Source organism: Anomalospiza imberbis, chromosome 12 (genome assembly GCF_031753505.1).
Source record: "Anomalospiza imberbis isolate Cuckoo-Finch-1a 21T00152 chromosome 12, ASM3175350v1, whole genome shotgun sequence".
NCBI classification, from domain to species: Eukaryota; Metazoa; Chordata; class Aves; order Passeriformes; family Viduidae; genus Anomalospiza; species Anomalospiza imberbis.
In genome coordinates, this window is record NC_089692.1 from 3,296,017 (window position 1) to 3,322,211 (window position 26,195).

The 26,195-nt window shown below is 50.5% G+C and overlaps 1 protein-coding gene and 1 long non-coding RNA gene across 3 annotated transcripts; both read left to right on the plus strand.

Moving 5' to 3' along the window:
• The first annotated feature begins 289 nt into the window (after positions 1 to 289).
• Positions 290 to 21,796, plus strand: LOC137481156 (hydrocephalus-inducing protein homolog). Its single transcript, XM_068202675.1, has 24 exons — positions 290 to 460; positions 713 to 832; positions 966 to 1,100; positions 1,302 to 1,501; positions 3,334 to 3,458; positions 4,033 to 4,234; positions 4,662 to 4,845; positions 5,202 to 5,301; positions 5,797 to 5,915; positions 6,957 to 7,180; positions 7,651 to 7,718; positions 8,501 to 8,736; positions 9,486 to 9,586; positions 9,969 to 10,104; positions 10,553 to 10,717; positions 12,922 to 13,074; positions 14,912 to 15,150; positions 15,516 to 15,771; positions 16,748 to 16,891; positions 17,059 to 17,202; positions 17,692 to 18,005; positions 18,188 to 19,580; positions 20,271 to 20,480; positions 21,704 to 21,796. The coding sequence occupies exons 1-22, from the start codon at positions 290 to 292 to the stop codon at positions 18,462 to 18,464; spliced, it is 3,813 nt and encodes a 1,270-aa protein (XP_068058776.1). The 3' UTR covers positions 18,465 to 19,580; positions 20,271 to 20,480; positions 21,704 to 21,796.
• A 1,389-nt stretch (positions 21,797 to 23,185) lies between these two features.
• On the plus strand, positions 23,186 to 25,500 carry LOC137481052 (uncharacterized). 2 transcript variants are annotated; one of them, XR_011003274.1, is made up of 3 exons: positions 23,196 to 24,158; positions 24,651 to 24,782; positions 25,318 to 25,500. It is a non-coding gene; the product is annotated as an uncharacterized lncRNA (long non-coding RNA). The 2 variants fall into 2 exon arrangements; XR_011003273.1 differs by having other exon boundaries at positions 23,186 to 24,782.
• Positions 25,501 to 26,195: the final 695 nt, after the last annotated feature.

Sequence of the window (26,195 nt, forward strand, 5' to 3'; positions counted from 1 at the left end):
GGAGTTAGGGGAGTTCTGAGAGCTCCTCCCCACTCTCTGGAAAGGTCACTGCCTCAATCCAATGAGGAAACAAATGCCCAAAGAGCAGAAATCCCCAAACATGTCACATCAAATCACTGAGAGATTAATGGGACAGAGCCATGTGGTTGGAGTATGTGTATTGCACTCTGCACTATTAATTTATTGGTGCTAAGTATTTCAGCAGGTAACTTCCAGGGCTCCCAGAACTGTCCTAGTGCCTTGTGATCCCAAATTATTAATCAGTAGTAAGTGAACAAGAAAAGCCTCTATGAACAAGGGCATTTCTGAGACTTGCTGGTTTTGTGCCTTTCAGCTGACTCCCTCTGCCTTCCAGAAGGAGATGTCTCTCAGCACCAAGCAGAGGCTGGCCAGAGCTAAGACGCTGAGTCTGCCTCAGATTGTCCAGCCTCAAGACGAGCGTGAGACCTCCCATCACAAGGTAGCCTTTCCCTGCCCTTGCTGTTTGATGTGATCATTGAGGAGGATGCCAAAAGAGCAGCTTGGCTTGACCCTGTTCAGTGTGCTCCAGGAGCTTTTGATCAGCCCAGGGCAGAGGTGGAAGAGCCACTGTTTGCCTGGTGTGGGTTGGGCAGATGTACTCACCCAGAGTCTGTACTTGACTGGGGATCAGAGCAGAATCTTCCTCCCAGTAGCTGAACCTCTCCCTGCTCTCTCTGGGCTCTCCTTGCAGTTGCCAGCAGCTGACCCAGAGCAGAGCTCATTTCAGCCTTGCCCACCAGAGGTGGTGTTTCAGAACTACACTCCTGGTGAGGTCTGTGAAGTGCCTGTGGTTCTGAGGAACAGGGACAAGGTAAGTGCTGGGACATGGAGGTTTAACGCTGTGGTGGAAGAGGAGAGCGGAGAAGGGTGGTTAAGGATGGCACCAGGGCATGTCCACCTGTCTCTGCAAGTGGCAAAACCATCATTCCATATCTCTCCTGAAGGTTCCACACTTGATGAAGGTCACCTTGGAGAGCTCACCTTATTTCCAGCTGGTGGGCCCCAATGACGTGTGCCGCAAGGTGCCACCGGGCCTCTCTACGACTGTCCGCATCCTCTTCAGCCCTGGGCAGAACAAGGTGAGTCTGGAGGTCCCGAGAGATTGGTGTCTTCAGTGGAAAGTGAACCTGCAAGGCTGGATTCAGGGCATCTGGCCTGGGTTTTGAGGACCTGTGCTGGTTTCAGTGGAGTTGTACGGGATCTAGAACTGGGAGATACTCTTTGTCCATGCTGAACATGGGGATAAATGTTCTGTGCTGAGAGAGTTTCTTTTCCTGCAGGATTACTTCCACCAACTCCTCTGCACCACTGAAAGGGAAGGATTCATTGTGCCAATTTGGGCCATTGGTGCCCGAGCCATCCTGGATTTCCCTGACCAGCTGGACTTCTCCAAGTGTCCAGTCAAGTACAGCACGCAGAAGACTCTGCTGGTTCGCAATGTCGGTAACCGGGCAGCTCGTTACCAGCTGAGCACCCAGAGGTGAGGCAGCTCATCTATTCTTGTGCAAAGGATATCACCCCTGGGTGATAACAGAGCTGGGAAAGAGCAGCAAAAGGAAGGAGAGCATGGCAGTGGCTGCCCTGCAGCCCTGTCTGGAAATGGGCAGGATGTGTGGGGTTTGCTGTTGCTTCTCATGTTTTCAACAGGATGCAGCCTTTGAGCTTTCTCTGTCCCAGATTTCCTGGAGGGTGCTGGAACATGTTAGTAGCTGGCTTGCACCCTCCTGAGCACGAGCAGCTTCTGAAATGCTTACTCACCACTGTCAGCCAAATAGAGCCGTTCTCTGGAAGGCCACAGGCACATGGCTTTCCAGTGGTCCTCTCATGAGATGCCTCATGTGAGCTGTGCTGTGGACAGCCTGTGCTGTTCCTGTCAGTCTCAGGAGACAATCAGTGTTTCTCCTGTTGGCTGAACTGGAGAGGGTAATGCATTTTTGACACCGTATCTGCAAGGAAACCAGTTGAGTTGACTGGTGGTGAGTTGAGGGTTATGTGATCCTGGAGGTCTTCCTGTAGGAGCTGAGATCAGGAATGCAGCACAGACCTGCTGTCTAACCTGGGGCAGCTGAGTGGCTTTGATTTTTTTTCCCCCTGGCAAAACAGAGGTCAAAAGGCAAATTGACTTTTCTGCTGTGAAACGTGAGGGTCTGAGAGGAGCTTCCACCAAAGCCTGCCAAAGCTATTTAAGCAGACTCCTGGGATGCTGTTCAAACAGGCTGCTGCTTTTGGCTCTGCAAATATGTAGGCAGGAACTTCTAAATCCATGCACAGTTTTTCTCTGGGATTTCCAGATCTTGTTTTGTCACCACCAATAAATACCCAATAAAGTCTGGTATCCTTTTGCAACAGTTTTCCAGCTGTTCTGTTGAGCGCTACAGAGCATGTTGGATCCTGCTTGATAGGGACTGAAAGAGTTTCTGAACTTCAGGAATTAAATCTTGAAGTAGATGAAATAGAGCCTGGGTGCAGTGACAGAGGGAAGGATGGAGCTTGTGATCTGCTGACTCTGTATTTTTCAGCACAGAGATGGAGCTGCTTTAACCTAAGAGACTGGATTTATTAGAATAGTTAATGCTGTTTGACGTCAGCTGTAACACCATCACTTAAAAGTAATATATGTTAAGATTAGATGATATTTGGGTTTCTTCCTGCAATAGGTGTTAGTGGACAGATGAGGCCATTCAATTAGCCGTAATTTTTCTGTCTTCCTTGGGGTGGGAGGCAGCTTTTTTGGGAGATAAATTCTCCCAAAATCAAATAATTTAATCATGGCAGTTAAGGCACCAGTGGACAAAAGACCATCTGGCTAGAGCAGATAACTGTACCATGGGACTTGAAGTAGATTCCAGCCTCCTTGCACACAGCATTTAGCAAAAGTGCAGCTGAACGGTGCTTTGAGAGCCTTGGTCCCAAAATTACCAGCTTTGCTCACTTGTCAGCTCTGTTTCTAAATTATGGCAGGAGAACTTGGTCCTTGGTATCCTCATGGCCATAACTCTTGCCCAGCTCTGTCAGTAAGGGGAGCTGATGCTTGATGAAAGTAAGCAAGATGCAAATGACCCTTGAGCATCATTGCAGAGAGCTGGATGCAGAGTATGGGGGAGATGAGGTCATTTCATCCCACAGGATCTTGTGAGGGCTGGATCTCCTCACACTCGAGTCAGTGGCTGTTTCTGACCCTGTGTGTTCTGTCTTCTGCTGACTGTGGTTGGTTTGCTCTTTGCTTGCACAAGTGAGCAGAAGTGAACTGGTCTGCAAAAGGGATAACATCCCCAAATCTCCCCCAAGAGTCCTGCTGTCTCTGTGTTGCAGCCCTTTCTCTGTCTTTCCGGCCACGGGAGCTCTGGGCGTCGGTGACACCATGCAGGTGACAGTGGGATTTCAGCCACTGCACACTGGTGACTGTTCTGCGTCCCTTGTTGTGCACTACGACACAGGTGAGAGCTGGGCACTGCCGAGGGCACTCTCTGCATCCCTCAGAGCAGAGCCCTTTCTAAGCAGAAAGGCTGTAGTGGCCATGGGTTTAAAGAGGGAGATGATGATAGTTTTCATGGTGTTCATTTTGTAGTCATCTACTTTGTAGTCATGTAGTTTGTCATCCTTGTAGAGCTCCATAGAAATGCAATTTCTAGAGAGCATGTCTGATATTTGTTGTTTGCATCTCACCTGGGAAACGCTCACCTACTCACCTACAACAGGAATGGTGAGCTTGAAGTCTGAGCCCAGATGAATGCCAGGAGTTGGTTGGGAATAATGAAGATTTGAAAGCTCTGGAAATGAGGGAGCCTTTGGTAGGGGTCTGTTCTAGAGGGTGAAATGCTGGCAGGTTGTCCAGAACATCCTCCTGCTGTGCACATGCAGCTCTCAGCTTGTGATAAATGTACTGATCCATGGAACTGCTCATTCAGCTAAAAGCTGTGACACTTTCTTCTGCTAGTTGTGGTTTGCTTTGTTCCTTGTGCTTGCATCAGCCAGTGAGCTGAGCAAAGACTCCCCTTTGCTTTGTTCCAGGTGAAGACACCCACACAAGCCTTCATGCAAGAGCTGTGGATGCCCACATCCGGCTGGACAGGAGTACTGTGACCCTTGAGAAGACGTACATCACCATGTCAAACCGCACAACTGTGCTCATCCACAACCACAGTAATATCACAGCCTGCTTCCAGTGGAAGGCTGTTGATAGTGGGGAAGAGGAGGATCAGCTGGAGCTGAGGTAGGTTTGAAAGATCCATTTCAGTGACATCCTTTGCCCAAGGGTAAAAGTAACATATAGCTTCAGGAGATTTCAGGAGGATTCAGGGTGCTTTTGAATGGCTTAGGGTAAGTAAACCATCCCATCTCCACCTGCCTCCCCCAAGCAGTTCGGTGTCAGGAAAAGCTGCCTGAGGTGGCTGGTGGATTCTCCCTCAGCTGTGGCAGAGGCTTTGAGCCAGGAGGTTCTCTTGAGGGCTGCTGCCTTTGGAAACCTCTCCTGAGCCTGCAAGTGTGGACTGAACAAGAAGTGACCCTCTGATCCATTTGGGACCCCATGGCTCGCGGTCAACCCTTTGCTGACGAGCTGCTCGTGGCACTTCCACGTCTCTCTGCAAAGACGTGGCTTGTTAAACAACTTGCTGGGTTTGTCTTTCCTGTGGCTGCAGGCAGTATCACAGGGTGTATCAGCAGCAAAAGGAGAAGTTGTATGATTTTCTGAAGGAGTGGGGAGTGGACAGTACTCACCAAGAACGCTTTGCTCTTCTTACCCGCAGCCTCCGGAGTGAGATGGCAAAGGTCAAAGAAGATCCTGTGCTGTTCTCTGATGACATTTTCTCTCTTGAGCCGAAGGTAAGTGATGGCTGAGAACCTCCATTCCTGCTTCTTTTCCTCCTCTTCCTCCTCATCCCTGAATAAGGTCACTTGACTGATCTCTGCCTCAGCTGGCTTTGTGTGCCAAGAGAGAAGTAATCTGCATTCTGGTGAGGTCAGAGAGCTGGTTGCAAAAAGTGTTTCTGCCCTGTGGGCTCCTGGCAGGCAGCAGGAGCCTGACTAAAGCTTCCAAACTCTGTTCTCAGTGTTATTGGTGAGTGTTACTCACTCCTTGCTTGTCACTGATGCTGTAAAGAACGGCTTACAGGACTGTGGTTGAACCCAAGACATGTGATGTCTGAAGAGAAACGTTTTGCTGTCTCCTTCTGCTTTAGGAGGGCGAGATCGGGCCGAATTGTTCGGCTGAGATCAGCGTGTCCTTCAAGCCCCAGGAAGCCCGGGTCTATGAGCGAGCAGTTTACTGTGACATCTCAGGTACGGCTCCTTCCCCTGCCTCTCTCACCACAGTGAAGGTGAGGTGCAAATTATCCCCCAGCTCACTGGGCTCCTGTGTCATTGCTGGCAAGGGTCCGTGGTCAGCAGGGCAGTGCTGGCACATGCCCACTGTCCCTGCAGCTTCCAGGGCATCTCCTCTAGTTTGACTTTTTCCCTCTCAGCTGTTCTGAATGCTGCCTGTATTTAGTGAGCTCCTCCTCCCTTGGGAAAAACACTCTCTGAAGTGCACCCAGAAGGAGGAAGAACAAAATTTCTGGCATTTCCTAAAGTTCCACTCTCAACATAGGGGTAGAAGAAAGGATGGTCTCTATGGATGTACCATATCCCCTGAGGAAAGAGAAGGGTCCAGATCTTCTCCTGGGACATCAGGAGCTGATCCCATGCAGCTCAGAGTCAGGGACTAGCACTGAGGCAGCCTGGAAAATGCAGGATAGCAGAAGGAATTACTGTACTGAAATAGAAATCTCTCCCCAGGCTGTGAGAACAGGCTGCCCCTGCTCCTCATAGGGGAAGGCCTCGGGCCCCGGCTCCACTCCTACTTTGAGGAACTGAACATCGGGGAGGTTTCTGTCAGAGTAACCCACAGATATAAGGTGAGCAGCAGGCTTGAGGTGGATCCTGGTGGCTCCTGGGGTAGCAGTGAGCCTTGTGGACCTGTGAATTCCTGGGAACTTGGGTAGTTGTGATACTAGTCAAATGTGGGGGGTTTCTTGGAATCTCGATCTTTTGGATGGGGTCAGAAAGGTGTGTCTGTTGTTCATGAAAGCCCAATCCCTTCTTTTGGGCACTCTTCCCTGGAGATCAGCTGGGAGGCTTCCTGGAAAAACCGCTTGACACATGAAAGCAGCACTGGGTCAAAAAGCTGCATGTTCAGAGGCATGTTCCAGTCCCAGCCACAAATCACCTTTGTGCTCAGGCTGTCCAAAAGCAGCTGGAACAAACTGACTGCATTTGAATTCAAGTGCATTACAAGCAGTTTTCAGTCATGTCCCTGCTGCCTATTCGTGGGAGTCACAAATCCACCCTCCTGGCTCAGCACTGGTCAAAGGGCTTGGCAGTGCTTTCCCTTGCTGAGCAGTCCCTCACCACACTTCAGCCATGGTGTAGCTCTGGCTCTAGAAGGAGCAAAGTGTTTCTGGGAAGGAAGCAAAGGAACTTTCTACATCTTTGCTTCTGCTTTCTCCCACATGCAGTAAACAGGTTGGGCTGCAATGGAAGCTGAACGTGCCCTGCCCATGGTGGGGCTAGGCACACTTGGAGCAGCAGCAGCAGCAGCTCTGTGCTAATGTCACTGGTAATGCTGCCATGCCCAGTGCTGCTTTTAGGGCCAGCTGTGAATGAACTTGGTGATGCTGAGCAGCGCCTCTCTGCTGCAGGTCAGAGTGGACTGTCTGTGCCAGTGGGAAAACCCCAGAGTAACTCTGGTTATGTGAAGTTATCACTGCTTTGCATGAAAAACCCAAAGCCATACAAAGTTGTATTCCAAAGCTGTATTTTTTGGCTTCTGCCATGCAGCAGCACAGGGCATCCTCTGCCTTTTACAGGTGTTAACAGTTTCATTTGAAAGTGACTCAGACTTCTGTAAGAAAGGAAGATTCCTCATGTATTTCCACTTTGCTTTTCTGCTGCTGCAGGCGGTCCTGTTCAACAAAGGGCCCATTGGGGCTCCCTTCAGTCTCATCCCTCCAAGCACAGCCATGGGCTCCTGCTTCACCTTCCTGCCCCAGGAGGGCATTGTGGCACCGCACGGGCTCCAGGCCATCCAGGTCTCCTTCTGTCCAACCATGCTGGGGGAGTTTGAGGAAGAGTTCTGCTTCTGTGTTACTGAATGCCCTAAGCCTGTGACCTTGACTATCAGGTGAGGAGGGCTTTGGGAGCTTGCTGGGCACATCTGTAGCTGTGTCTTGGTAATCATCTTCCATCTACTTAATTTTGTGGTGGAGCAGAGAAAAAAGGTGTTGTCTAACGTCTTCATTTTGGCTCTGGCATCCCTTTAGTGTGGGGGTGCCTGCTGCCCTGGGTGGGTAGCCGGGAGATGGAGTGACTACTCCCTGCAGGGATGTCTGCTGCCTAGGCTGTGGCAGGCGGTGGGATGGATCAGCTTTGTGCAGTAGCTGCTCTGGGATGTCCCACCTGAACAGCCAGCAAGGTCCCCAGGGCTTTGGAAGTGGGCCAGCATGGGTGCTGTGCTGAGCGCAGGCTGCTGGGTTGATTTGAAACCCAGGGTGGCTCTGACAGCAGCTATTATCCACCCCCTCCCTAAGGCCACCCGAAGCCTTTGTGATTCCCTTTAACAGAGGCACTGCCTCCCTGCCTTTGTCCTCGCAGGGGCTCGGTGATGGGACCGACTTTCCATTTTGATGTGCCCGCCCTGCACTTCGGTGACATCTCCTTTGGTGAGTGTGCCCTGGGCTTGCAGCACAGTGTCAGAGGTTGGTGTGGTGCTGAAATGGAGCACTTGAACATAAGAGCATTCATCACTCGTATTCCTCCACCACAGCCCCTTCAGGGTGTTACTTCCAGGGCTGCTGGTGCCTCAGGTACCCTTTTGCCACCGTGAGAGCAAATGGGACCAAAGGAATAAAAAGTCAGCATCGCTGTTTGGCCACTTCTTGTCTCCCTTTGAACAAGTGGCACAATAAAAAAAGGCACCAGGCAGGAATATGGTTCTGTAATAGCAGATTCATCCTACTTAAGCTGATTTCATTCCTAAGGTTTCTTCAGCTGGGGGCAGCTGTTTTAGCTTTGTTTATTTTAACTGTGCTGCTGAATGTTGTCTGCCTGTGGTTGCCTCGGTGGCATTTGAGATTGTGACATCCTTTTTGTGCCTCTCTCGTGCCTGTTTTGTTCTGATTGTCCTTTTTGTGCCTCTCTTGCCTCCCTGCTGGAGTCACTGCCGGAGCTGGCAGTGATCACTGTTGATGGGCATGGAGAAGCCCTGGGCTGTGCCTGCAGTTGGTTTTTCCTCCCCATCTGGGTTTAAATGACTCTTGGTAAGCAAGCTGTGGGAGATGTCTCCTCCACACAGAGCTGGCTGGCCGAGCCATAGATCCATTGCAAGGAGCTGTAGTTCAGATAACAAAGAAGCAAAATCCAAGCAGAGTTTTCTCCTACCAGGATATTCACCAGGAATCATGAGATATTGATGGCTAAATGGATATTTGCGTCATTTTCTTAGGTTTTCCTCGCACCTTGAAGTGTTGCCTGTCTAACACCTCCCTGGTACCCATGGCCTTCAACCTCCACATTCCTGGGGATGGCTTGGGAGGGCCCAGCATTGACATCTCTGCTAAGATACCTGATCCCAGTAGCCAGTGTTGGAGGAAGGAAGCTCGAGGTCTTGCGAGGCCAAGGGAATTCACCATAAGCCCCTGCAGCGGGACCGTCCGTGCCCTGGGATCCCAGGATATCAAGGTATGGGAAGAGTCCAGTCGGTGGGGCTGAAGCTTCACTGGAGTGTGGGAGTGCTTTAGCTCTGGTGCCAGCTTTGAGCACTTTGAGCATTGTGTGAGTGAGAGATCTGCACGGGCGAGAGGCCTCTGCTAGCTGGCTTCCTCGGGATGTTCCTCAAGGAGCACCGTTTTATTGCCAAAATCACAAGCTGAGATCACATACCATATGTCAAGTATTGAAGCCATTCTTCTGCTTTTTGAGAGCGATTTCTTTGGTCGCAAGTGGGCAGAGGAAGGATGAAAACAGAAGGTTGCTGTTAAAGAGAGAGATATCATTGTAGAAAGCAGTTTTCTGTTTTTCCTGGTCTTGTTTCTCGTCTCCTGGGCAGCAGATGAGTTGTATTCACCTCAGGGATCTTCAGTGGGGACAGAAAATACTCTGCAGTCATGAACTGCCCAGCATGTGCTGGGCCACACTTTGCCCTCAGCTTCCTGCAGTAAAGCTGGACTCGTTCCATTCAAGACAACAGACTTCTTCTGCATTGATGTCATTGTAGTCAGGTGAAAAATTAGTCTCTTTAGCAAATATGATGTTGCCAGAGGGCTTTTTTTTACTCCAAAAGACTGTGCTCTACTTATGGACCAGCAGAAGAATTAAAGCAAAATCCTCCCTTTGTCTACCATGGAACAAGAACTGGAGGAGAGCACACATGGGTGATGAGATTTTGGGAGTGAGCAAATACTTTCTGCACTTCTTTTCTCTTCTACCAGGTCACCCTGTGTTCCAACACCGTTGGAGAGTACAAGCTGGAGCTGGTGCTGGACGTGGATGATGCTGGCGAGAAGGCGTTGGCACTGCCCCTCACAGCCAGGTGCCAACACCTTTCCTGCAGCTGCTTGTCTGTCCTCGTGCATCCAGCACGCTGCCTGGCTGCAGCTCCAGAGGAGGAGTGCTGCTGAATGAGCTGGATCTGCCCATCTAGACATGAGAAGAGTGCTAGGAAAGCAGCCCATGCTGAGATGCCCCCTGCTCACAGCCAGGCATGGCCCTAGGCCTTTTTCTGAAGGAAGCAGGAATAACATTAATCTTTGCCCTGCGATTTGGTGCTTGAGATGTAACAAACTTCCCAAGGGTTCTGTCCTTCCTCCTGCAAGTGGTGAACATGTGCTGGCTTGTGACCACCCTGCTGCATTGGTTTGCTACCTCCATGCTGTCAGTCTCTCTAATTGCCTTGGGGTCATTTCTTTGCCCAGATGCGTTGTTCCTGCACTGCGAGTGCTCGACCCTGTCGTGTCATTCGGGCACTGCTGTCTAGAGGTCCCCTATGAGGAGAAGCTGACCCTTGTGAATGACAGTGACGTTCCTGGCTGCTACTGTGTTCTCCCTCAGGTTTGGCCTTGCATCCATCTCCTCCCCTCAAATGTTACTGAGCGGGTTATTAGGGGAATAAAAGGGTTTGGATAAGACCTTGCTGGTTTCTATTCCAAGCTAAAGGTTTTCTGAGAACAAGAACCTAAATACAAACCTTAGGAAGCAGTCTAACATCTTGAGGAAGTTGTTTAGATTCTAGTCCTTGACTTGTTTTCAAGCGGTAGAGCTTAGAGGGCAGTGAAAATCTGATGCAGGGAGGCTGTCAGCACCAAAGTGAGTGTGTGTGGATGCAGCAACTTTTGGAACCCCTGGGGATGCTCAGCACCTACACCTGGCATCTTGTTTTTTGCCTTTTTGCTTTCTCCTGAGAATTTTTACAAGTGTGTGGGAGTTGCTCTTGTGGTAGAGGTTAAGGAGATTAAAGTTTCCTCAGTTCTGAAGTTGCTTTTGATTCTGTCCCTTCCAGGAGGACAAAGAGGAGGCTGCTGCATGGTACTGCACCTCTATGGCAAATGGGATTATCAAGGCTCACGGGTCGGTGCAGATCCCAATTGCACTCCAGGCCCGCCTGCTGGGAGAGTGCGACACCACTGCTGAGCTTGCCGTGTTTGGGAGAGGAGGATCCCCACTGGTGAGAGCGAGGGGAGCTGTGTGCCTTGAGCAACTCATCCCAGTGGGTGTAAGCTGCACAGGGATTCTTCCAGGAACTTGTGATCTATGGCTGGTGTGGACAAGGACAGAAGGGACTGGTGGCACAAGCAGCAGTTTATGCCTAGAAAAGAGGAAGAGTGGAAGCCTCATAGGTGACAATGTCAGTGCCTGACCCAGCATACGGTTACAAATCTGGAAGATGGGATAACAACCCCAGTCTGAAACCCAGACCAGTGCCTGGGTCTCACACTGTGCCTTGTTATCAGATGAACACGAGTGCTGCTTCATTACAGCTGTTCAGGATCACACAGGGACCTCCCTGAATCCTGCTAAAGCAAGCACTGTGTACAAGACCACACTGAAGGAATGTTCTGTGCAGAGCTGGACTGAGGCTTCTCTGAAAGCCAGGTCCCTCAAATCTGAGACACACCCATCATATCTCCTCAACCAAAGGCCAGCCAAAATATAGGAATGTCTGGAGCGCAGACTTTGCTTGTTTTTTCCACCAAGTTTGGAAATGGATAAGCAAGCAATTCCTGAACTAAAGCCCCCTAAAAGAGGACTCTGAAGGTTCTAAAGAAGATTCTAAGGATTCTAAAGAAGATTCTAAAAGAGCTCCTAAAAGAGGCAAATATCATAACAGCAAAAGTGACTACAAAATACAGGCCCAATCTGCCAGGCTCTTCATCCCTAAGTAGTCTGATGTGTGACAGGAGCACCCCACCAAAGCCAGCAGTGCTGCAGGATGTGGCTGTGTGTATGTAGCAATAACCCTGAGGACAAAGTTGCTTTTATTCTCGTTCCTGTGTGTCGCATTGCCTGGAGCTCTGCTGAGCAGGGCTGTTCTTGTCCTTTTGCAGAATACTGCAGATGAAGGGTTTGTGTGTTTTTATAAGCCTTTTTCTCAGGGAGGATATATCCCATTGTCACACACGAACTGAAGCCGGGCCAGGCAGCCTCCAGCTGCTATTCTGCTCATCTCCAAAGGGCTCTGCCCTGCCTCTGCTGCTTTTGCCCCACTGTCACCTGGAAGCTAAGCCAGCTGGTGAGGCACAGCTCTTCCCTCCAGCTTCTTCTTCCAGGGAGCCTTGGGCAGCATCAGCCAGGCTGCAGCCCCCTGGGCCTCCCTTCTCCCTTCTCCCTTCTCCCAGAGGGATAAAAGATCCATCATCATGCAGGACTTTAGTTCCTTATTCTTGAGGTACCAGCCACGCTACATGGTTTCTGGCTCTTCTTTGCATGCTCATGGATGTCCCAAAGGAATGTGCATTTCTGGATGCTGCTCCTTCTGACTGAAGGTCATTCTGGCAGCTGTCAATGCCATTCCCTCAAGTCAGACATCACTAAAGGTTTTGCATCATGGAGGCTGGTTTCTTCTCTAGTCCAATCATACTCCAAGCCCTCCAGTGAATCTTATTGGTTTTGTGAGTTTTACGCATTCAAGTCCTGTGTAAGAGTTGGGGTATTTAGGACCAGTGAAATCCAACAAGACTGAATAAATTGTCCTGGTTTCCACTGGTGGGAGCAGGTAGTTTAGCAAAGGGATCCATGTTCCTTGTCCCACCGTCTGTGCCAGCTCTGCAAGAAGAATCCTTTTGAGTTTCAGACCCCTATTAAATCAGTTCAGACTTTTTTTTTGAAGGAAAAAATACTGCTTGAATTATGCAATTACTAATTAATATCCCTTACTCATCTATATGAAGATTACACATAAGCACAAATTGAAGGCAGCTAACTTGCCTCATCTCTACTCTTAGGAGCCTCCTCTGCTTCTGACTTGTGCTGGTTTCACAAAGCAGTGTAGCCTTTTGAATTTTAAAGAACTTAGTGTCAAGGATGGCTGTGCAGCAGCAAAAGTTAGGAAGGTGGTTTGGGCCAAGATGGAGCAGTGAATAAAGCAGGCAGCAGGTAGAGGAAATCGCAATGTGGAGGGGGTGTGAAGAAGCAAGCATGGCAAACAGCAGTTCTTTGTCCCCTGATGATAATGGGAGCTTGGGGCTTTCAGGTGGGATCACTGCAGACCCCACACTTGCTCCAGGCCTTCTATTTCAGTCTGCATCACTGACAGCTTCAAACAGCCATAATTATCCCCAGTCTAGGAATGCTCTTAGATCTGGCTATGTTTTGAAAACTGTCCTTGTTGCATATTTTTTTTTGATCTTTCCTACCTTCTTCTTGGAACAGGAAATCCATTTAGAATGTGTTGGCCAGGGACCCGTTGTCTATGTCTATCCGAGGGAGATAAACTTTGGCTCTATCCCAGTCTTAGAAGATTGTTCCAAAACTATCTACCTCGCCAATCAGTGTGACATTCCTGCAACCTTCCAGGCAACGATGGTAAGTGTCTGTGGGGCTGTTTTCCAGGGAAAAGTGCTGGCTATTAGCAGCCCTTGACTTGTTTTTTGTATGCAATGTTTCTGTATTGTTCTGTGTGAGTGCAAGCAAGAGGAGCCAGGATCTCAGGCACGCCTCTGTGAAATAGTTTGCAGAGAGCTTGGAGCAGAAATGAGTCTGGATCATGTTTGCAAGTTTTCTCTTTATTTTGTGGAAGATATTTAGCTGTGCAAGTCATGTTTTTGGAGCTCTGAGATCAAGAGAAGCCTGTGGCTCTTTGCTTCTGAGAGGGCACGGATTTCCCCATGGACTCCCCATGCCATCTGCATTTGCTTTGTGCCAAACTTGTGTTAATGGCAGAAACCATGCTGTGAGATCTGCCCTCAAAGTGCTCGTGCAAAGCCAACTTTTACCACTCCTGTGGGTCAAACCAGTAGGGCTGTTGCAAACAAATGCACCTGTGAGGGTTGTGCACCCCCAGAGCCTGTGGTCTCTGTAGCATTGCAGAATATCTCTGGAGACCACCTGCAGAGGAAGGTTGTTTCATTCGTGGAGGTCACACAGGGTGACAAACCACAGGGCTGGAGCTGCAGCTGCTCCTCTGGCAGGAGGAGCAGTCAGGGAGGGTACATGGCTTGGGGCTGAGTGGGATGTGCTCCCTGCTGGATGGGGCATCTGGGAGAGGCTTGAAAAAAGCTTTGAAAAGAGATTTGATCTTCTGTATATTGTGTGGGTTCAACTTCTGGACCTGGTTAAAGCCAGCCCTGACACTGTGGACTTGTTTGTATTTGTGGATAAATCATCGGGTGTTGTGTGAGAGTCCAGGCTCAGCCTCTTGGGCCAAGGAGGAGCAGGGTAAATTTTCTTCTTGCTGCTTTTCCAGCTGTTTAGGGGATAAACATTACCCCAGAGTGGATGATTGCCAGGACAGCTTTCCCAGACTCCACAATGGAATTCTGCTTTCAGCCTCTGCAGGGAGCAATGCACCTTGGCTGGGTGGTCGTGGTGTGTAACGGATGGGTTTCATATGGTCGGACCAGGGCCGGACCTGCAGAGCTGTGGCTGTACAGCTGTGCTGGTGCAAGGCCTTTCCTCCCTCCTTGGGGCAGCTTCCAGCTCTCTTACCCCATCTGTAGAGGGAGGTCCATGAGAAACCAGAGGACCAGAAGGCTTAGGAAGGCCATGCCATGCCCATGAGTGCATGTCTTGCAGGTTTTTTTCTGCTTCCTGCTTTCCTGCTCTGCTCTAACCATGTAGAGGTGTCTTTTTCAGAGCAGAGGGCACTGGGGCACCTGTCTGCAGCTGATGATCAGTGGGAAGCGAGGGCCGCAGGCCTTAAGGGGATGTTGAGAAGTGCTGATGGCCCCTTGGGAAAGGAGACTTTGGGGTTTTGCTCGGCTGTCTTTGTAGTTATTCTTCAGGCTCTCAGCAGTGTCCTTCAGCTGTGTGGCTGCTGGGCTGGGATTTGAGCAGTCCTGCCTTCCTCTGGCCTTGAGCCTTTGTACAGACCCAGCTCCGCTGTCGGGGAGCCAGCAGAGAGTAAAGAGCTTCCCTTGGCAAACACTCCAAAGAGAGCTGGCAGGGGGAATAACCTTCTCCTGAGGAGGAGCATCCCTTGGGTTGAGCAAAACGGGGCTGATGACCTGAGTCTGCTCAAGGAAGGTAAAATACAGGTTATATAAGCACCTGGGGAATTGCTGTGCTGGACACCATAGCTTACATTTAGGGAAATTAAACATTTATGGTTTTTACACTCATCTCAGCCTTCCTGTTTGCTGCACCTCACAGCAGAGCAGGGTCCGTGGCTTCCATCTAAGTTTGTGTTTGGCTTGTCTTGCAGGCTGGGAAACGCTCCTGCTGGAGGGTTGAGCCCAGTAAAGGAGTGGTCCCCCCTAATGCTGAGGTGCCCGTGCATGTCATCGCACACTTGAATGACACACTGAAATTCCAGGAGAAGGTGAAGGTGTCCATTGAGAACAGCACCACCACCATCATCTCTCTCCAGGCTGTGGGCAAGGGCACCACAATTGTCACGGACAAACCTCTCACTCCGAGGGTGAACTTGAAGTCCCACTTCAGGTAGGAGACTCTAGAAGCTTCCACTTCTCCTGTGCCTTCAGCAAGGAACAATTTTTCCATAGTCCTTCAGGCTAGATCTTCTTCAGTACTCAATGTCCTAGCTCTGTTTCCCTGAAGCCCCAGGAATTCCTTTAGAAACATGTCATCTGAGAGTTGCTAGATATCCTGGAAAGCCACAGAAATGGGAAGACCTGGGCAGCTGGAAGACCTGGCAGGGCTGAAGCTTTGAGCCTGGGCAGCCTTTTGGGCAGAGGTTTTATTGCAGAGTGTGCAGTCAGGGAATGCCATCAGGGTGAAGCTGAAGCTGAGTGATGCCAGGGAAATAACAGCTCCCATGACATTTTCCACCTCTGCTTCTCTTCTAGCTTCACTCCCTGCTATTTCCATTTCAAACTGACAAACAGAGGACGACACATCCATCGACTCTACTGGAGCACAGAAGGTTTCGGCACCTTCCAGCGCAGGACTCGTCCCCCTGCCCTCGGTGGCACCAAAAGGAAAGATGTTTCCCAGATCCCCAGACCTGGCAGCCCCGTGTTTAAGCTCCGGCCGCTGCAGGTGGACCTGAGGCCAGGCCAGACTGTAGAGATGGTGCTGGAAGGCTGCTCCAGCACTGCCCAGGTGAGGCCCCTGACATGAGCTGAGCCTTCCCCTCCACTGCAGCTTCTTCTGCAGCCCCTTGACATTTGCCTGGGAAAAGGAGCAAGTGACCTCAGGAAACTGTTTTAAGGCCAGTTGCTTTCCTTGCTGGCCACCATCAATTGCTAAGGCTCTTTTGTGTTTCCCTAGCTACCATAAACCCAACTTGCTGATCCCAAAATTCAGGCTGAAGAAAGTATTGCTCCTTTGGGCAAGCAGGGGTTACTCACATCATGTGCTGAGGCAGAAAGGAAGAGCAGGGAAAAGAAGTTGCACTTAGTCTAGAAGCCCAGGAAGGAAGCAAATTAAACTACTGTCAAGTGTTTTTTTCTGAAGGAAGCAAGGAGTAAAACAAAAGCCCTGTGAATGGCAGGAGTGTCTGGGAGCAGCACTGCTTTTCCTCTGAAGACAAAGATGGGCAGAGGGCTGGTCTAGCTATGAGGCCTGGAGGGGGAAAACACAGTGTGAAAACACAGCTGTAATGATCAGTGTGATGTCCTTCTGGGCAGGAAACTGTTCCCAGGGATCATTAGAATTGACAAATTGACTTTGGTCAACTTTTCTGTTACTGCTTGCCCCAGTCTTTCAGCCAGCCCTGGTGTCCCAGGGGCAGCCAGGTTTTGCAGCACCCTTGGAGAGCAACTCAGAGGGGGAGATTTTAGCAGAGTCTGGGAGTGTTCTCCTTCCTGGACCTTTCTTTCCAGGGGAAATGAAACTCTGCAGAGAAGCTGCCAGCTAAGTCTGGTATGGATTCCCTGGCTCCAGGACCCCTGGGCACAGATATTTAGAATAAATAGGCAGTGGCACAGAAAGAAAAGAGAGCTTTTGAGGAGAGTGGAGACTAATGACAGTCCCTAATAGTAAGGGACAGGAATAGGGCCCATGGGTGGGTGGCAAGCCAGTGTGGGCGGTTGGGCCTGCCAGCATGCACTGGGTGACAAGTGAATCTTGCATGCAGGAGGTGAAGGAGCGGCTGCTGTGTCACGCTCTGGTGGGGAAGGAGAAGGCAAAGAAACAGATAATGCAAGTGGATGTCACCTGCAACTTCATTTGCCCTGTTCTGCAAATGTCTTCCAGAGCAATCACTTTCCGTGTGGAAAAGGTAAGTCTCCAGATTGCACCCTGGCATTTAAAGGGGTAACTCTTCCATTAGCTGGAAGTAAATAGAAATAGATGCACTTCTGGGGTTGAAAAATATGCAATGCATGGGAAGGGAAAGGAGGTCTATGGCCACTTGAGGTTGTTTTCCCTTGTCTCCTGTTTCTGTAGAAACCCGGCGATGTCCTGACGCTGCAGTACCAGCCTTTGTCTTTAAAAAACACCTGCTCCCTGCCCTTCAGCATTGTGCTGGACTTGGAGCAGCCGTTCCTGATCTGCAACGTGGACCAGCAGCCCCTCCTTGCAGATTCTAAGGTGAGCCTCTGTGGGCTTGTTCAGTGGGCTTGGAGGAGGAGGGATGTGGTGGTGCACTTCTGTTGGGACGTGCTCGAGTTGAGAAGTTTATTGTGTAGTGTCAGCAGTGGGTTGGCCTGAGCTGCAGCAGGAGAGCTGCTGAAGGAATCAAAATCTTATCTGAATTGGTAACATCCATGCTGGCTCTAAAACATGAGGAGAGGGGAGCGGGAGAGCAGATGGAGGCAAGCCATGCAGTACAGGTGTCTTCTGCAAAGCATGCCAGCTCTCCAGCAGCCATCCCCTTGTATTGCTGCTGAGCACAGAAACATGAGCCCGAGGGAATATCAGGCCAGAGCGTGGTGGCTGCAGACAGATCCTCACTGTAAAGAAATGAGGGTGAACTGAGAAACCCACGCTGGGGTCACACTTGGAATGTTTACTGTTTCCTGCTGTCCGACCTTGGGACGTCATCCCACAGGTGATTAATTACTGCTCATGTCCTTGCAGCCCATGACACTGGATGTAGGGGAGGAACTTCATCTCTGCATCCAGTTTAACCCATCTTATGAGAACAATCTGAATAGCCGGGTGGCAGAGAGCGTTCTCAGGATCCGCTTCATGGAGCATCCTCATGAGGAGCAGATCACTGTTCGGGGAGAAGTTCACTTCCCGAATCTCCATCTCCAGACCAAGGCTGTGGACTTTGGCTGCATCATAAATGACACAGAGCAAGTGCTCTATATGGAAATGACCAACTGCAGCCCAATTCCCGTCCACTACCATTGGTCATTCCTGACGGATGGCCAGGTGAACACCATAAGGTATGAGCATCATCCCTGTGCTGCTCCGAGCATGGACCTGCTCCAGCCTGGTTTTGGAGTGGCTGTTTCTGAGCTCACCACACCAGCACCCAGCCCGGGGCCACGTCGCGGTGAGGAGCTGCTCTTGCAGGCACCTCTCTCTCCCACTACAGCTCCATGACCATTGTTATGTTATTTTCCAGGTTCATCCCTTCCCCACCTAAAGTCAAACCCCAGTCATCAAAGAAGAAGGGAGTGTTTCCAAGGAGATACTCCAAGACTGAAAGAGTGGAGGAGCCAACCAAAACCCCAGGAAGGATGCAGGATCCTGCCCGGCAGCCAGCAAATGCAGAGAATTCCCGGGAAGCAGAGGTGGATTTTCTTGTGCACCTACCACTTGCATTGCCTCCTCAACTTGACACCAAAAAGTCGTACTCGTGCCAACCTCCCTTTTTGCTGTCCTTCTGTCCTGTGTCCTGAAAGTGGCAGCTGGACATGGAGTGTCTGGGGAGGGACAAATAGGAAAGTTTTGCTCAGAGAAGCTGGCTGAGGTCCTACATACCTATGCTGAGTTTGGGATTTTTGGCTTATTTTCTTGACAATGTAAAATGAGGTCTTTATCTGCATCATGATGAGAAGGCCTCCAGCTTCCTATGTGTGTCAATTCATGAAGAGTCCTGATCTCCATGTACCCCCTTCCCAACCCTGCTAGAGCGCTTACATCTCTGCCTTCACCTGAAAGCTGGTATTGCAGTGACAGCTCCAGAGCTGTCTTTTATAATGCAAGACTTTGAAAAGTCACTGTCTCTTCCTCCAAACAAGGAAAAAGGCCTTTGATCTGCCAACTTGCCTGGTGAACATTACTTTGGAGTGGGAAGTGGCCCCTTGTTCTGCATCAGGGGGAACAGAGGCTGCTCATGGGGCAATAAAAAAAAAGATGTAAGGAAGCAGAAGAGTTTCTCAAAGGCCCAGTGTTGGCATTTAGGAGAAGGGTTGTACCTGCTCCCACACAAATAGCAGTTGTTTCAACACTGCACAGTTTTTCTGAATCAGGAGAAACAAAGCCCTAGAGATGCAACAGATAGTGTGGCTGAATGTTTTCAGATAGAAGCACAAAATCATCTTTATTTCCTGGTTGTTGTCATGTATGCACAAGTAAACCAGGGAAATTCAAGTGGCCATCCTGGAATCCTGGAATGCTTTGGCTTGGAAGGGACTCTCAGAGATTGTGTAGTTCCAGCCCTCCCTGCCTGAGTGCTGGGGGCACCCAGTTCCCTCACCCAAGTTTGATGTAGGAAGTGCAGATGGAGCCCAGGTCTCATCTGGGGGTGGGCTTGGTCCCACACTCGACCGATGGCCTGGACATTTTCACACTTGATTTGTGCCCAGGTCCCTTTCCAGCTGCTCCTGGTGTGCTGAGGTGGTGGAGCCTGCAGCAGAGTGATCTTGCTCAGACCAGCCAGCTGCTCACTGTAGCCCGTGGTCCTTTTTTTCCAGGTGCTGTCATCCACTGCTGGGGAGTCTCAGAGGCCGTTGAGGATGAGGGGATTGAGTCAGTTCTCAGAGATGGAGCACCCCAACTTGGGAATGCAGGAGGTAAGTGGGAATTTGTCTCACGACCATATTTCCAATGTGGGAAGTGGTTCTGTAGCCCCACTGCCACTGGTGGCCCTCAGCATTGCCCACAGAGGGGTCTCACATCCCTCCAAGTCCATCACAAAGCTCTGCTGAAGCAAGTGGTCACTGGAGAGGCCATGTGGGACGTTTTGTAGGGCTGCCCCAGGATGCTCCCTATGCAGCACCTGTGGAGGGCATTGCTCCCACTTACCTCATCAGGTGGTTGACAGGACATTTTTGTAGGAACTTTGGCTGTAGCAGCTTGAGAGAACGGCACGTAAAGCAGAGAGAGGGAGAAAAGCCTCAGAAGTCAGATGAGTCTTCCCCCAGCTCCAAGGGCTCCCACCTCCAAGTCTCCTGTTTTTCTGAAGGCAGTGAGAAGTGTTTCCAGAGACAAGTTCTGCAGCAGAGAGAGCTTCTTGCTGCCAGGAGACATTCCAGTTGACTTCAATGTAGTGTATCCTCATGGATAAGGGATTTTGGGAGAAGATTTTCCCCATGGTCCCTCCACTGGTCAGTGGCATGGACACAGGATGAGATTAGGATGATTCTGGCTGTGTCTGGGGAATAGGCCCCTCCAGATATGACTCCACTTTATTCCAAGACACAGCTGCTCTTCTGCATCCATTTCCACTCTCAACATCTCAATCTCTCCTCCCCTCCCTCCAGGTTTTTGATGTCCTGCCACTGTGGGGTGTGCTGGAGCCAGAAGAGAGCCAGCTGGTCACCTTCACCTTCTTTGGCCATGCCAACATCATGGCCCGTGTCAGGGCACTGTGCCACGTGGAGGGAGGCCCCACCTACGAGGTGGTGGTGACCGGGCAGGCTTCATGCCCCAGCTACCAACTGGATGTGGAGGAGATTGACTGGGGGCTGCAGGTACCATAGGCTTCTCCTGGCAGAGATCCTTCTCTTGGCATCACGGCCACCTCGATGCCCGGCTCTCTCCCCTTCTCAGCTCCTTTGCTGGCTCTGGGGCTTAGAATACATCCTTGGAGAGATATGTCCAGCATCCAAGCTGGTTTGTAATGGCCATCTCCACCCCTCCCCTCCCTTCCCCCCTGGCCAAGGGACATGACATCGTCCTCTTCAAGGCACCCAACACTGCCTCCTGGGGAACACAAGGGTCCCAGTGAAGATGTCTGGAGGGACATGTCCCTGAGATATCCCTCCACTGACCTGCTCCTAAAGCTTGAGCTCCAAGGAGATGCTCTTGTCTACTGCTCTTTCTTGATCCACCAAATAATCCAGGGAGGAAGCTGGGCTTTCAGTCACTTCAGTAGCTGAAGACAATGTCCCAGAATAATCTCCACTTGACTTCTTTTCAGTTCAAAGTCCACAGATACTTCCAGTTGCTGGCACTGCCTGTGCTGTCCCGTGTGTCTCTCTTGTCACCTGTATGTTTCTTGCCCATATTTGCATGCAGGTGCCTTTTCTTCTGGAATACCTCCCTTAGAAACGCACTAACTTTTAGATACAATTCAATGAGGACAAGGTTGTCGAAGCAAAAGAAAACTGTTCATTAGTAACAATTCAGCTGAGCCGGGTGTGCAGCTCCCTCCCCGAGAACTGCGCAAACACACCCTCCAACAAAATGGCAATCTTTCTATCCCCTTTCTACTCGGCCAGGGCGCTCCATGTTCCCTTTCCCTTTGGATGGGTACTCGGGAACTTCCAGCCTCTCCAATACCAACTTTTCTGTCCCCTCCCCTCTCCTCTTACTTCCTTTTGGACAGGTCTTCAACCCCATCCCTCTGCCAGCTCAGAGCAACACCCAACAAACCAACCTAAAGAAATCCAAAAAACCCAAACAACAACACCTAGAACCAACAGCTTTCATTCTTGAACTTCATCACCTTTAGGGTTCATCTCACACACCTCAGTGCCACCTCCTCTGTTTCTCCTGGCTGTTGGTGACCCCTCAGAGTGCAGAGGACCTGGTCCCCTGGTTCATTTATTACTGGCCCTTCCATGGTTTTACCACCTCTCTGTACTTGTGGGGTTGCATTGTGGCTGTGTGCTTTCAGGGCCATGAAAGAGGAAGGAGATTGCCAGCATCAGGCCTGTATCTATAACTTCCCACTCCTCTGTCCTCTCTGCAGGTGTTTAACAAAGTCCTCAAAGCAGAGGTCACCCTGAGGAACACTGGGGTACTTGAATTCACCTACGTGGTGCCAAACTCCAGCACTGGCACTGCAGCAAACCCTCTGCCTGGTGTGCCTGTGGTCATGCCCACCACAGTGAGTAGCACAAGTCATTGGCTCTGGCCCTGTGTCAGGTGGCCCAGGAGATAGTTCAAGGAAAAAAAAGGGAGAAAAGAGGGAAAAAAGTGGTGGGGAAACCCCAAACCCAGCCCTGAGAGACAGGGCTGTAAGCAATTGCTGCTGGGGCAGAGAGGTCAAGCAACTGCTCACCTAATAGACTCCCCCATGGCCTTGGCTGGCAGGCACACTTGCCAGAGGCACAAGTGCTCAGCTCTCTGGCTGTGCTGATACTGGAGCTGGGTGCTGCTGGCTCTTCTGAGGGTCACTTTATTTCTCATCCCTGCCTCCCTGCTGCCAGCACTAAGAAGCATTTCCATATTCCTTGCTTGGGCTTGAAGCTCCTTTGCCAGAAATTGCACAGCCTTTGTGCTGGTCCCTCCCTCCTGCAGCTTTGCAGGGAGGGGCAGGGCTGAAAGAGCACGGAGAAGAGGCTGCAGCATGCCACCATCCTAGCTTCTCAGTCCTGCTGGATGTCTTGGAGCTTTAGCAGTATTCCTGCCTTTGGCCCTCTCTGGAATGGGAAGGGGTGCTGGTGCCGGATTTCTTCAGCCCGACTGGCTCCCGACAGCGACGGCAAGAGCGGGCAGCCTCCAGAAAGCTGTTCAATCCGGGCTGCGGCTGTAGGGCACAGCTGCTCTACAGCACGGGTGCACTGTGTCGAGGGCAGGGACAAGGGACAGGGAGAGGTCTTCTGTATGTTTTCCAAAGGTGCTTATTCCCAGGAAGACCAGAGACAGAAAGACACGGATCAAAGCCATACATCAGCTTATAAACAGGGGAGGTCTTAGGGGCAGGTACAATCTTGAATCAATTGGGAGGAACTGGGGGGGAACACAAGGCAGGGATACAATGCTTAAACCAATGGGAGATTACAGGGGAGAACAACTTAAACCAATGGGGCCTCAAAGGATACAAAATTGATAGGGAAGTTTCTAAAGAAAGGGGCAGGCAAGGGAAGGGATTGACATTCAATGGGAGGAAGAACAGGGAACAAAAGGGCAGGTCTTTGGGGAGATGGACAACTGGGGCAAAACTAACAATACAGGGGGAAAGGAACAATCCACTGAGAATAAACTCTGCCATAACAATGCAAAATGGGTAGGGGGGATTATAAACTGACTCCTAGGACCGAATTACAATCAAAAACACAGTGCAACAAAGGGGAAGCCAAAGGGCTTTCCCATTATTCCATGTGTGTCTCGTGCAAGGGGTGACACGCTGGTGCCCTCCTCCTGCGGGCACCTGCAGACACAGCTCTGCGTGGGCCGTGCTCTCAGCAGCTGGAGCAGCATCCTGGCACCGGCAGCTTGGCCGGGCTCCCTTTGGCTGCAGCCGTGTTGTGTGCTGGAGTAACTCAGGAGAGCCAGGGGCAGGGCTTGTCCTGCTCAGCCGCTTCTCCCTGCACTGGCAACAGGAATGGGGAGCCGAGGCTCCGGCCCGGTGTGCAGGGGTGAGCCAAGGAAAGCTGCAGCTGTGTCCTGTCACCCGGAGCCGTGTTTCCCGTCAACCTCGCTGCTGTGAGCCCAGCCTGGGGCTTGGACAGCATTTCTGAAAGCCCAAAGAGGAGGATGGCCCTTCCTGCCATCACTCTCATCCCCAGAACTCATCCTAGTCTCTGCTCCTGCATTTCCAGAGATGTATGTGTGCAAGAAACCATGAGTCAGGATGGTGTAACCACAGAGGCAGAAGGTGTTTTACTTGGGATCATGAATAAGGGGTCAGGCCCTTGGACACCAGCCTGGAATTGCTGATGTGCTGTGACAGGAGCTCCTGGCCCTCCTGCAAGTGCAGGCACTTCACTCCTTTTCCACAGAGCCTGGCAAAAGAGCTTTTATTTTTTGGGCGTGGTCCTTGCTGGCAGAGGGCATATGCCACGAGCAGCAGAGCTGTGCTCACATCAGGCTGTGCTGGGGCTGCAGCCTTGAGAGAGAGCTCAGGAGCATACACTGCACCCCAGGGTTGGAGGAACAAGCTTTTGGACACAAGGGAGCTAGAAAGTGATGTGCTCTGATGGTTTCTTCTAGATGAGAACCTGTCTTCTCAGCCTGTCTGTCCCCTGAGCCATCCCACATCAAACCTTTGATGCAGTCCCTTCCTCCTCTCCTGTCCCTGCAGGGCTCCATTGTACCTGGCAAGAAGCAAGTGTTGAAAGTCTATTATCTGCCAGGAAAGCTAGGAATCTTCTGCAAGACTTTCAAGATCCAAGTGGCTCATCTGGAACCGGCAGAAATCTTCCTGAAAGGAGAGGGGACCTTCCCTAGGGTTACCAAGGACCTACCCAGGATGTTGAAAGGTGAGCACTGTCTGTTGTCTCCCAGGAAGATCCCCTGTTTTTCCCCCCTACCATTGCACATTGGGCAGCTCACAGCCATCTCCACAAGTCTGGAAGTTGCAGGGCTGCCAGACCAACACCTTGGCCTCTCTGGTTGCTTCCTGACTTTTGAGCAGTTGAGTCCATTTAGGCTTTTGCCCAGAAAACATCCTGCAGATCTTGCCAGCACATTGTTCTAGGCCTGGAACGATGATGGCTAGGCAGAAAAGCTCGGGAAAGCTGTAAGAGAGGCTGGCAGGGCTTTTGGCAGGCTTGGATGTGTGTGACATTGTAGGGGATGACATGATCCCCTGGGAGGAGGAAGCTAAGTGAGAATGAACATGAGGATTCTGAGAGAAGCAGCAGCATCTATTGTTTCTGGGAGAGGCCAGTGCTGGGGAAGTGGGACTTCTCAGTTTAAATGGGATTAGCAGTGTGCCATGTCTTCTATTCATGGAGAATTTTTTCCTTCAGAAGAGGAGGAGGTACTGCAAGAGGAAGAAAAAAACCTGGAGGAAGAAAAAAGGGAGAGGGATGAATCATCTGTCATCATCTGTGGTCCTGGAGTCACTGATGGAGTCACTGATTGTCACAGCTGAACAACAGGCTAGTGTCCAACATCTCCCCAGGGCCTCTTCAGCTGAGGGGCTCCCCAGCAGCATGCTGGCTCTGGTGGAAGAGGTGGGAGGGTTATTCCACTTGGGAAATTGGAGGAGTAGCAGCTGTGCTCCCTCCCAAAGTTGCCTTTGCTTATGGCCAGCCCATCCTCCATCCTTTGAGCTCTCAGATAGACACTGTCATAATCAGATGATAAGATTTCTGGGCCACTTGCTGAATTTGGAGAGCTTGTGGTATTTGCTCTTGAGCAGAATATTCAGTCAGTGAAGGGCCAAGCACCAGCAAACTCTTCTTCACTTGCTGTGTAAATGGCAAGAAGGGCAACTGAACTGGTGAACTTTGTGATCTCCAAATGTCCTTATTCATGACAACCCTAATTTACTTTTTTGATTGGTGTATGATTCCACAAAGCATTTCTCTCCTGTTCTGGAATACAGAGGTTAAGCAGAAAAAATTATTATTATTAAAAAAAAAAGCCCATTTCTATACCTGTATGATGGGAATGACGTGGTTTCTTCTGCAGTGATGCTGCCAACCTTGGGATTTCAGCTGAGGATAAAGAAACTGAATCATCCATGTATTCTTCAGAAGACAAACCTTGAGAAGTTCAAGGGAAACTGGGAAGCTCTTTGAAGAACCTACTGAGCCATAAGAACCTCGAGGATCGGCATTGGCACTCCTTGTTTACCAATAAAGCAGGGAGAATAATGTCCTGTGTGAAGAAATCTGTGAATGCTGAGCTCTCTGCCCAGGCATGGTGCAAATATAATGAGATCCTGCGCGGTCTTCCTCTTCTCCCCGATGAAGATTTTCAGGACAGAGAACTGGATTCTGTCCACCTCTGTCAAACACCTGGAGCTTTTATAGCCAGCCTTAAGCACTACTTGAAGTCCCACCATGTCCCTTGCCACTGGAATTGGATGGCTAGTACTCTAAACCCATATCATGAAGCCAATGACACCCTTATGATGATCATGGATGATGCTCTGATAGCGAGCATGTTCCCCTGGTGGTACTTTGGCCCAGATAACACTGGGGATTGTGGCAGACTTGTAGGGAGAAGACTCTTGGTCAGGTGTGAGATGTATGACACTGATGATGTGGATGATTACGACTAAACTTATTGCCAATACAGTATCTAAATATTGTCAATGCAGTATGACAGGTCTAAAGGGCTATAATACGAGCAGGTTTGGCTGGAAACCCACACATTTACAGTCTTTGGCACTGCAGAACTCACAGCGACAAAGCAACAAAGCACCTCTGGAGCTGCTTCAGGATTTTATCTCTGGACATGACTGGATCTTAGTTGGATTTGCACTCAGAGGCACCAGGAAGCTGCTGGGGCATGCAAGGAGCCCAAGTGACCCAGGGGGAGGGTGGCACGAGCCTTTCAGCACT

Excerpts from the sequence above, each read along its gene's own strand:
- LOC137481156 (XM_068202675.1), top strand. The coding sequence starts at position 290 with ATGAACAAGGGCATTTCTGAGACTTGCTGGTTTTGTGCCTTTCAGCTG. Across the intron at positions 461-712 it reads GTGAGACCTCCCATCACAAG|TTGCCAGCAGCTGACCCAGA; the intron begins GTAGCCTTTCCC and ends CTCTCCTTGCAG. Across the intron at positions 833-965 it reads TTCTGAGGAACAGGGACAAG|GTTCCACACTTGATGAAGGT; the intron begins GTAAGTGCTGGG and ends TCTCTCCTGAAG.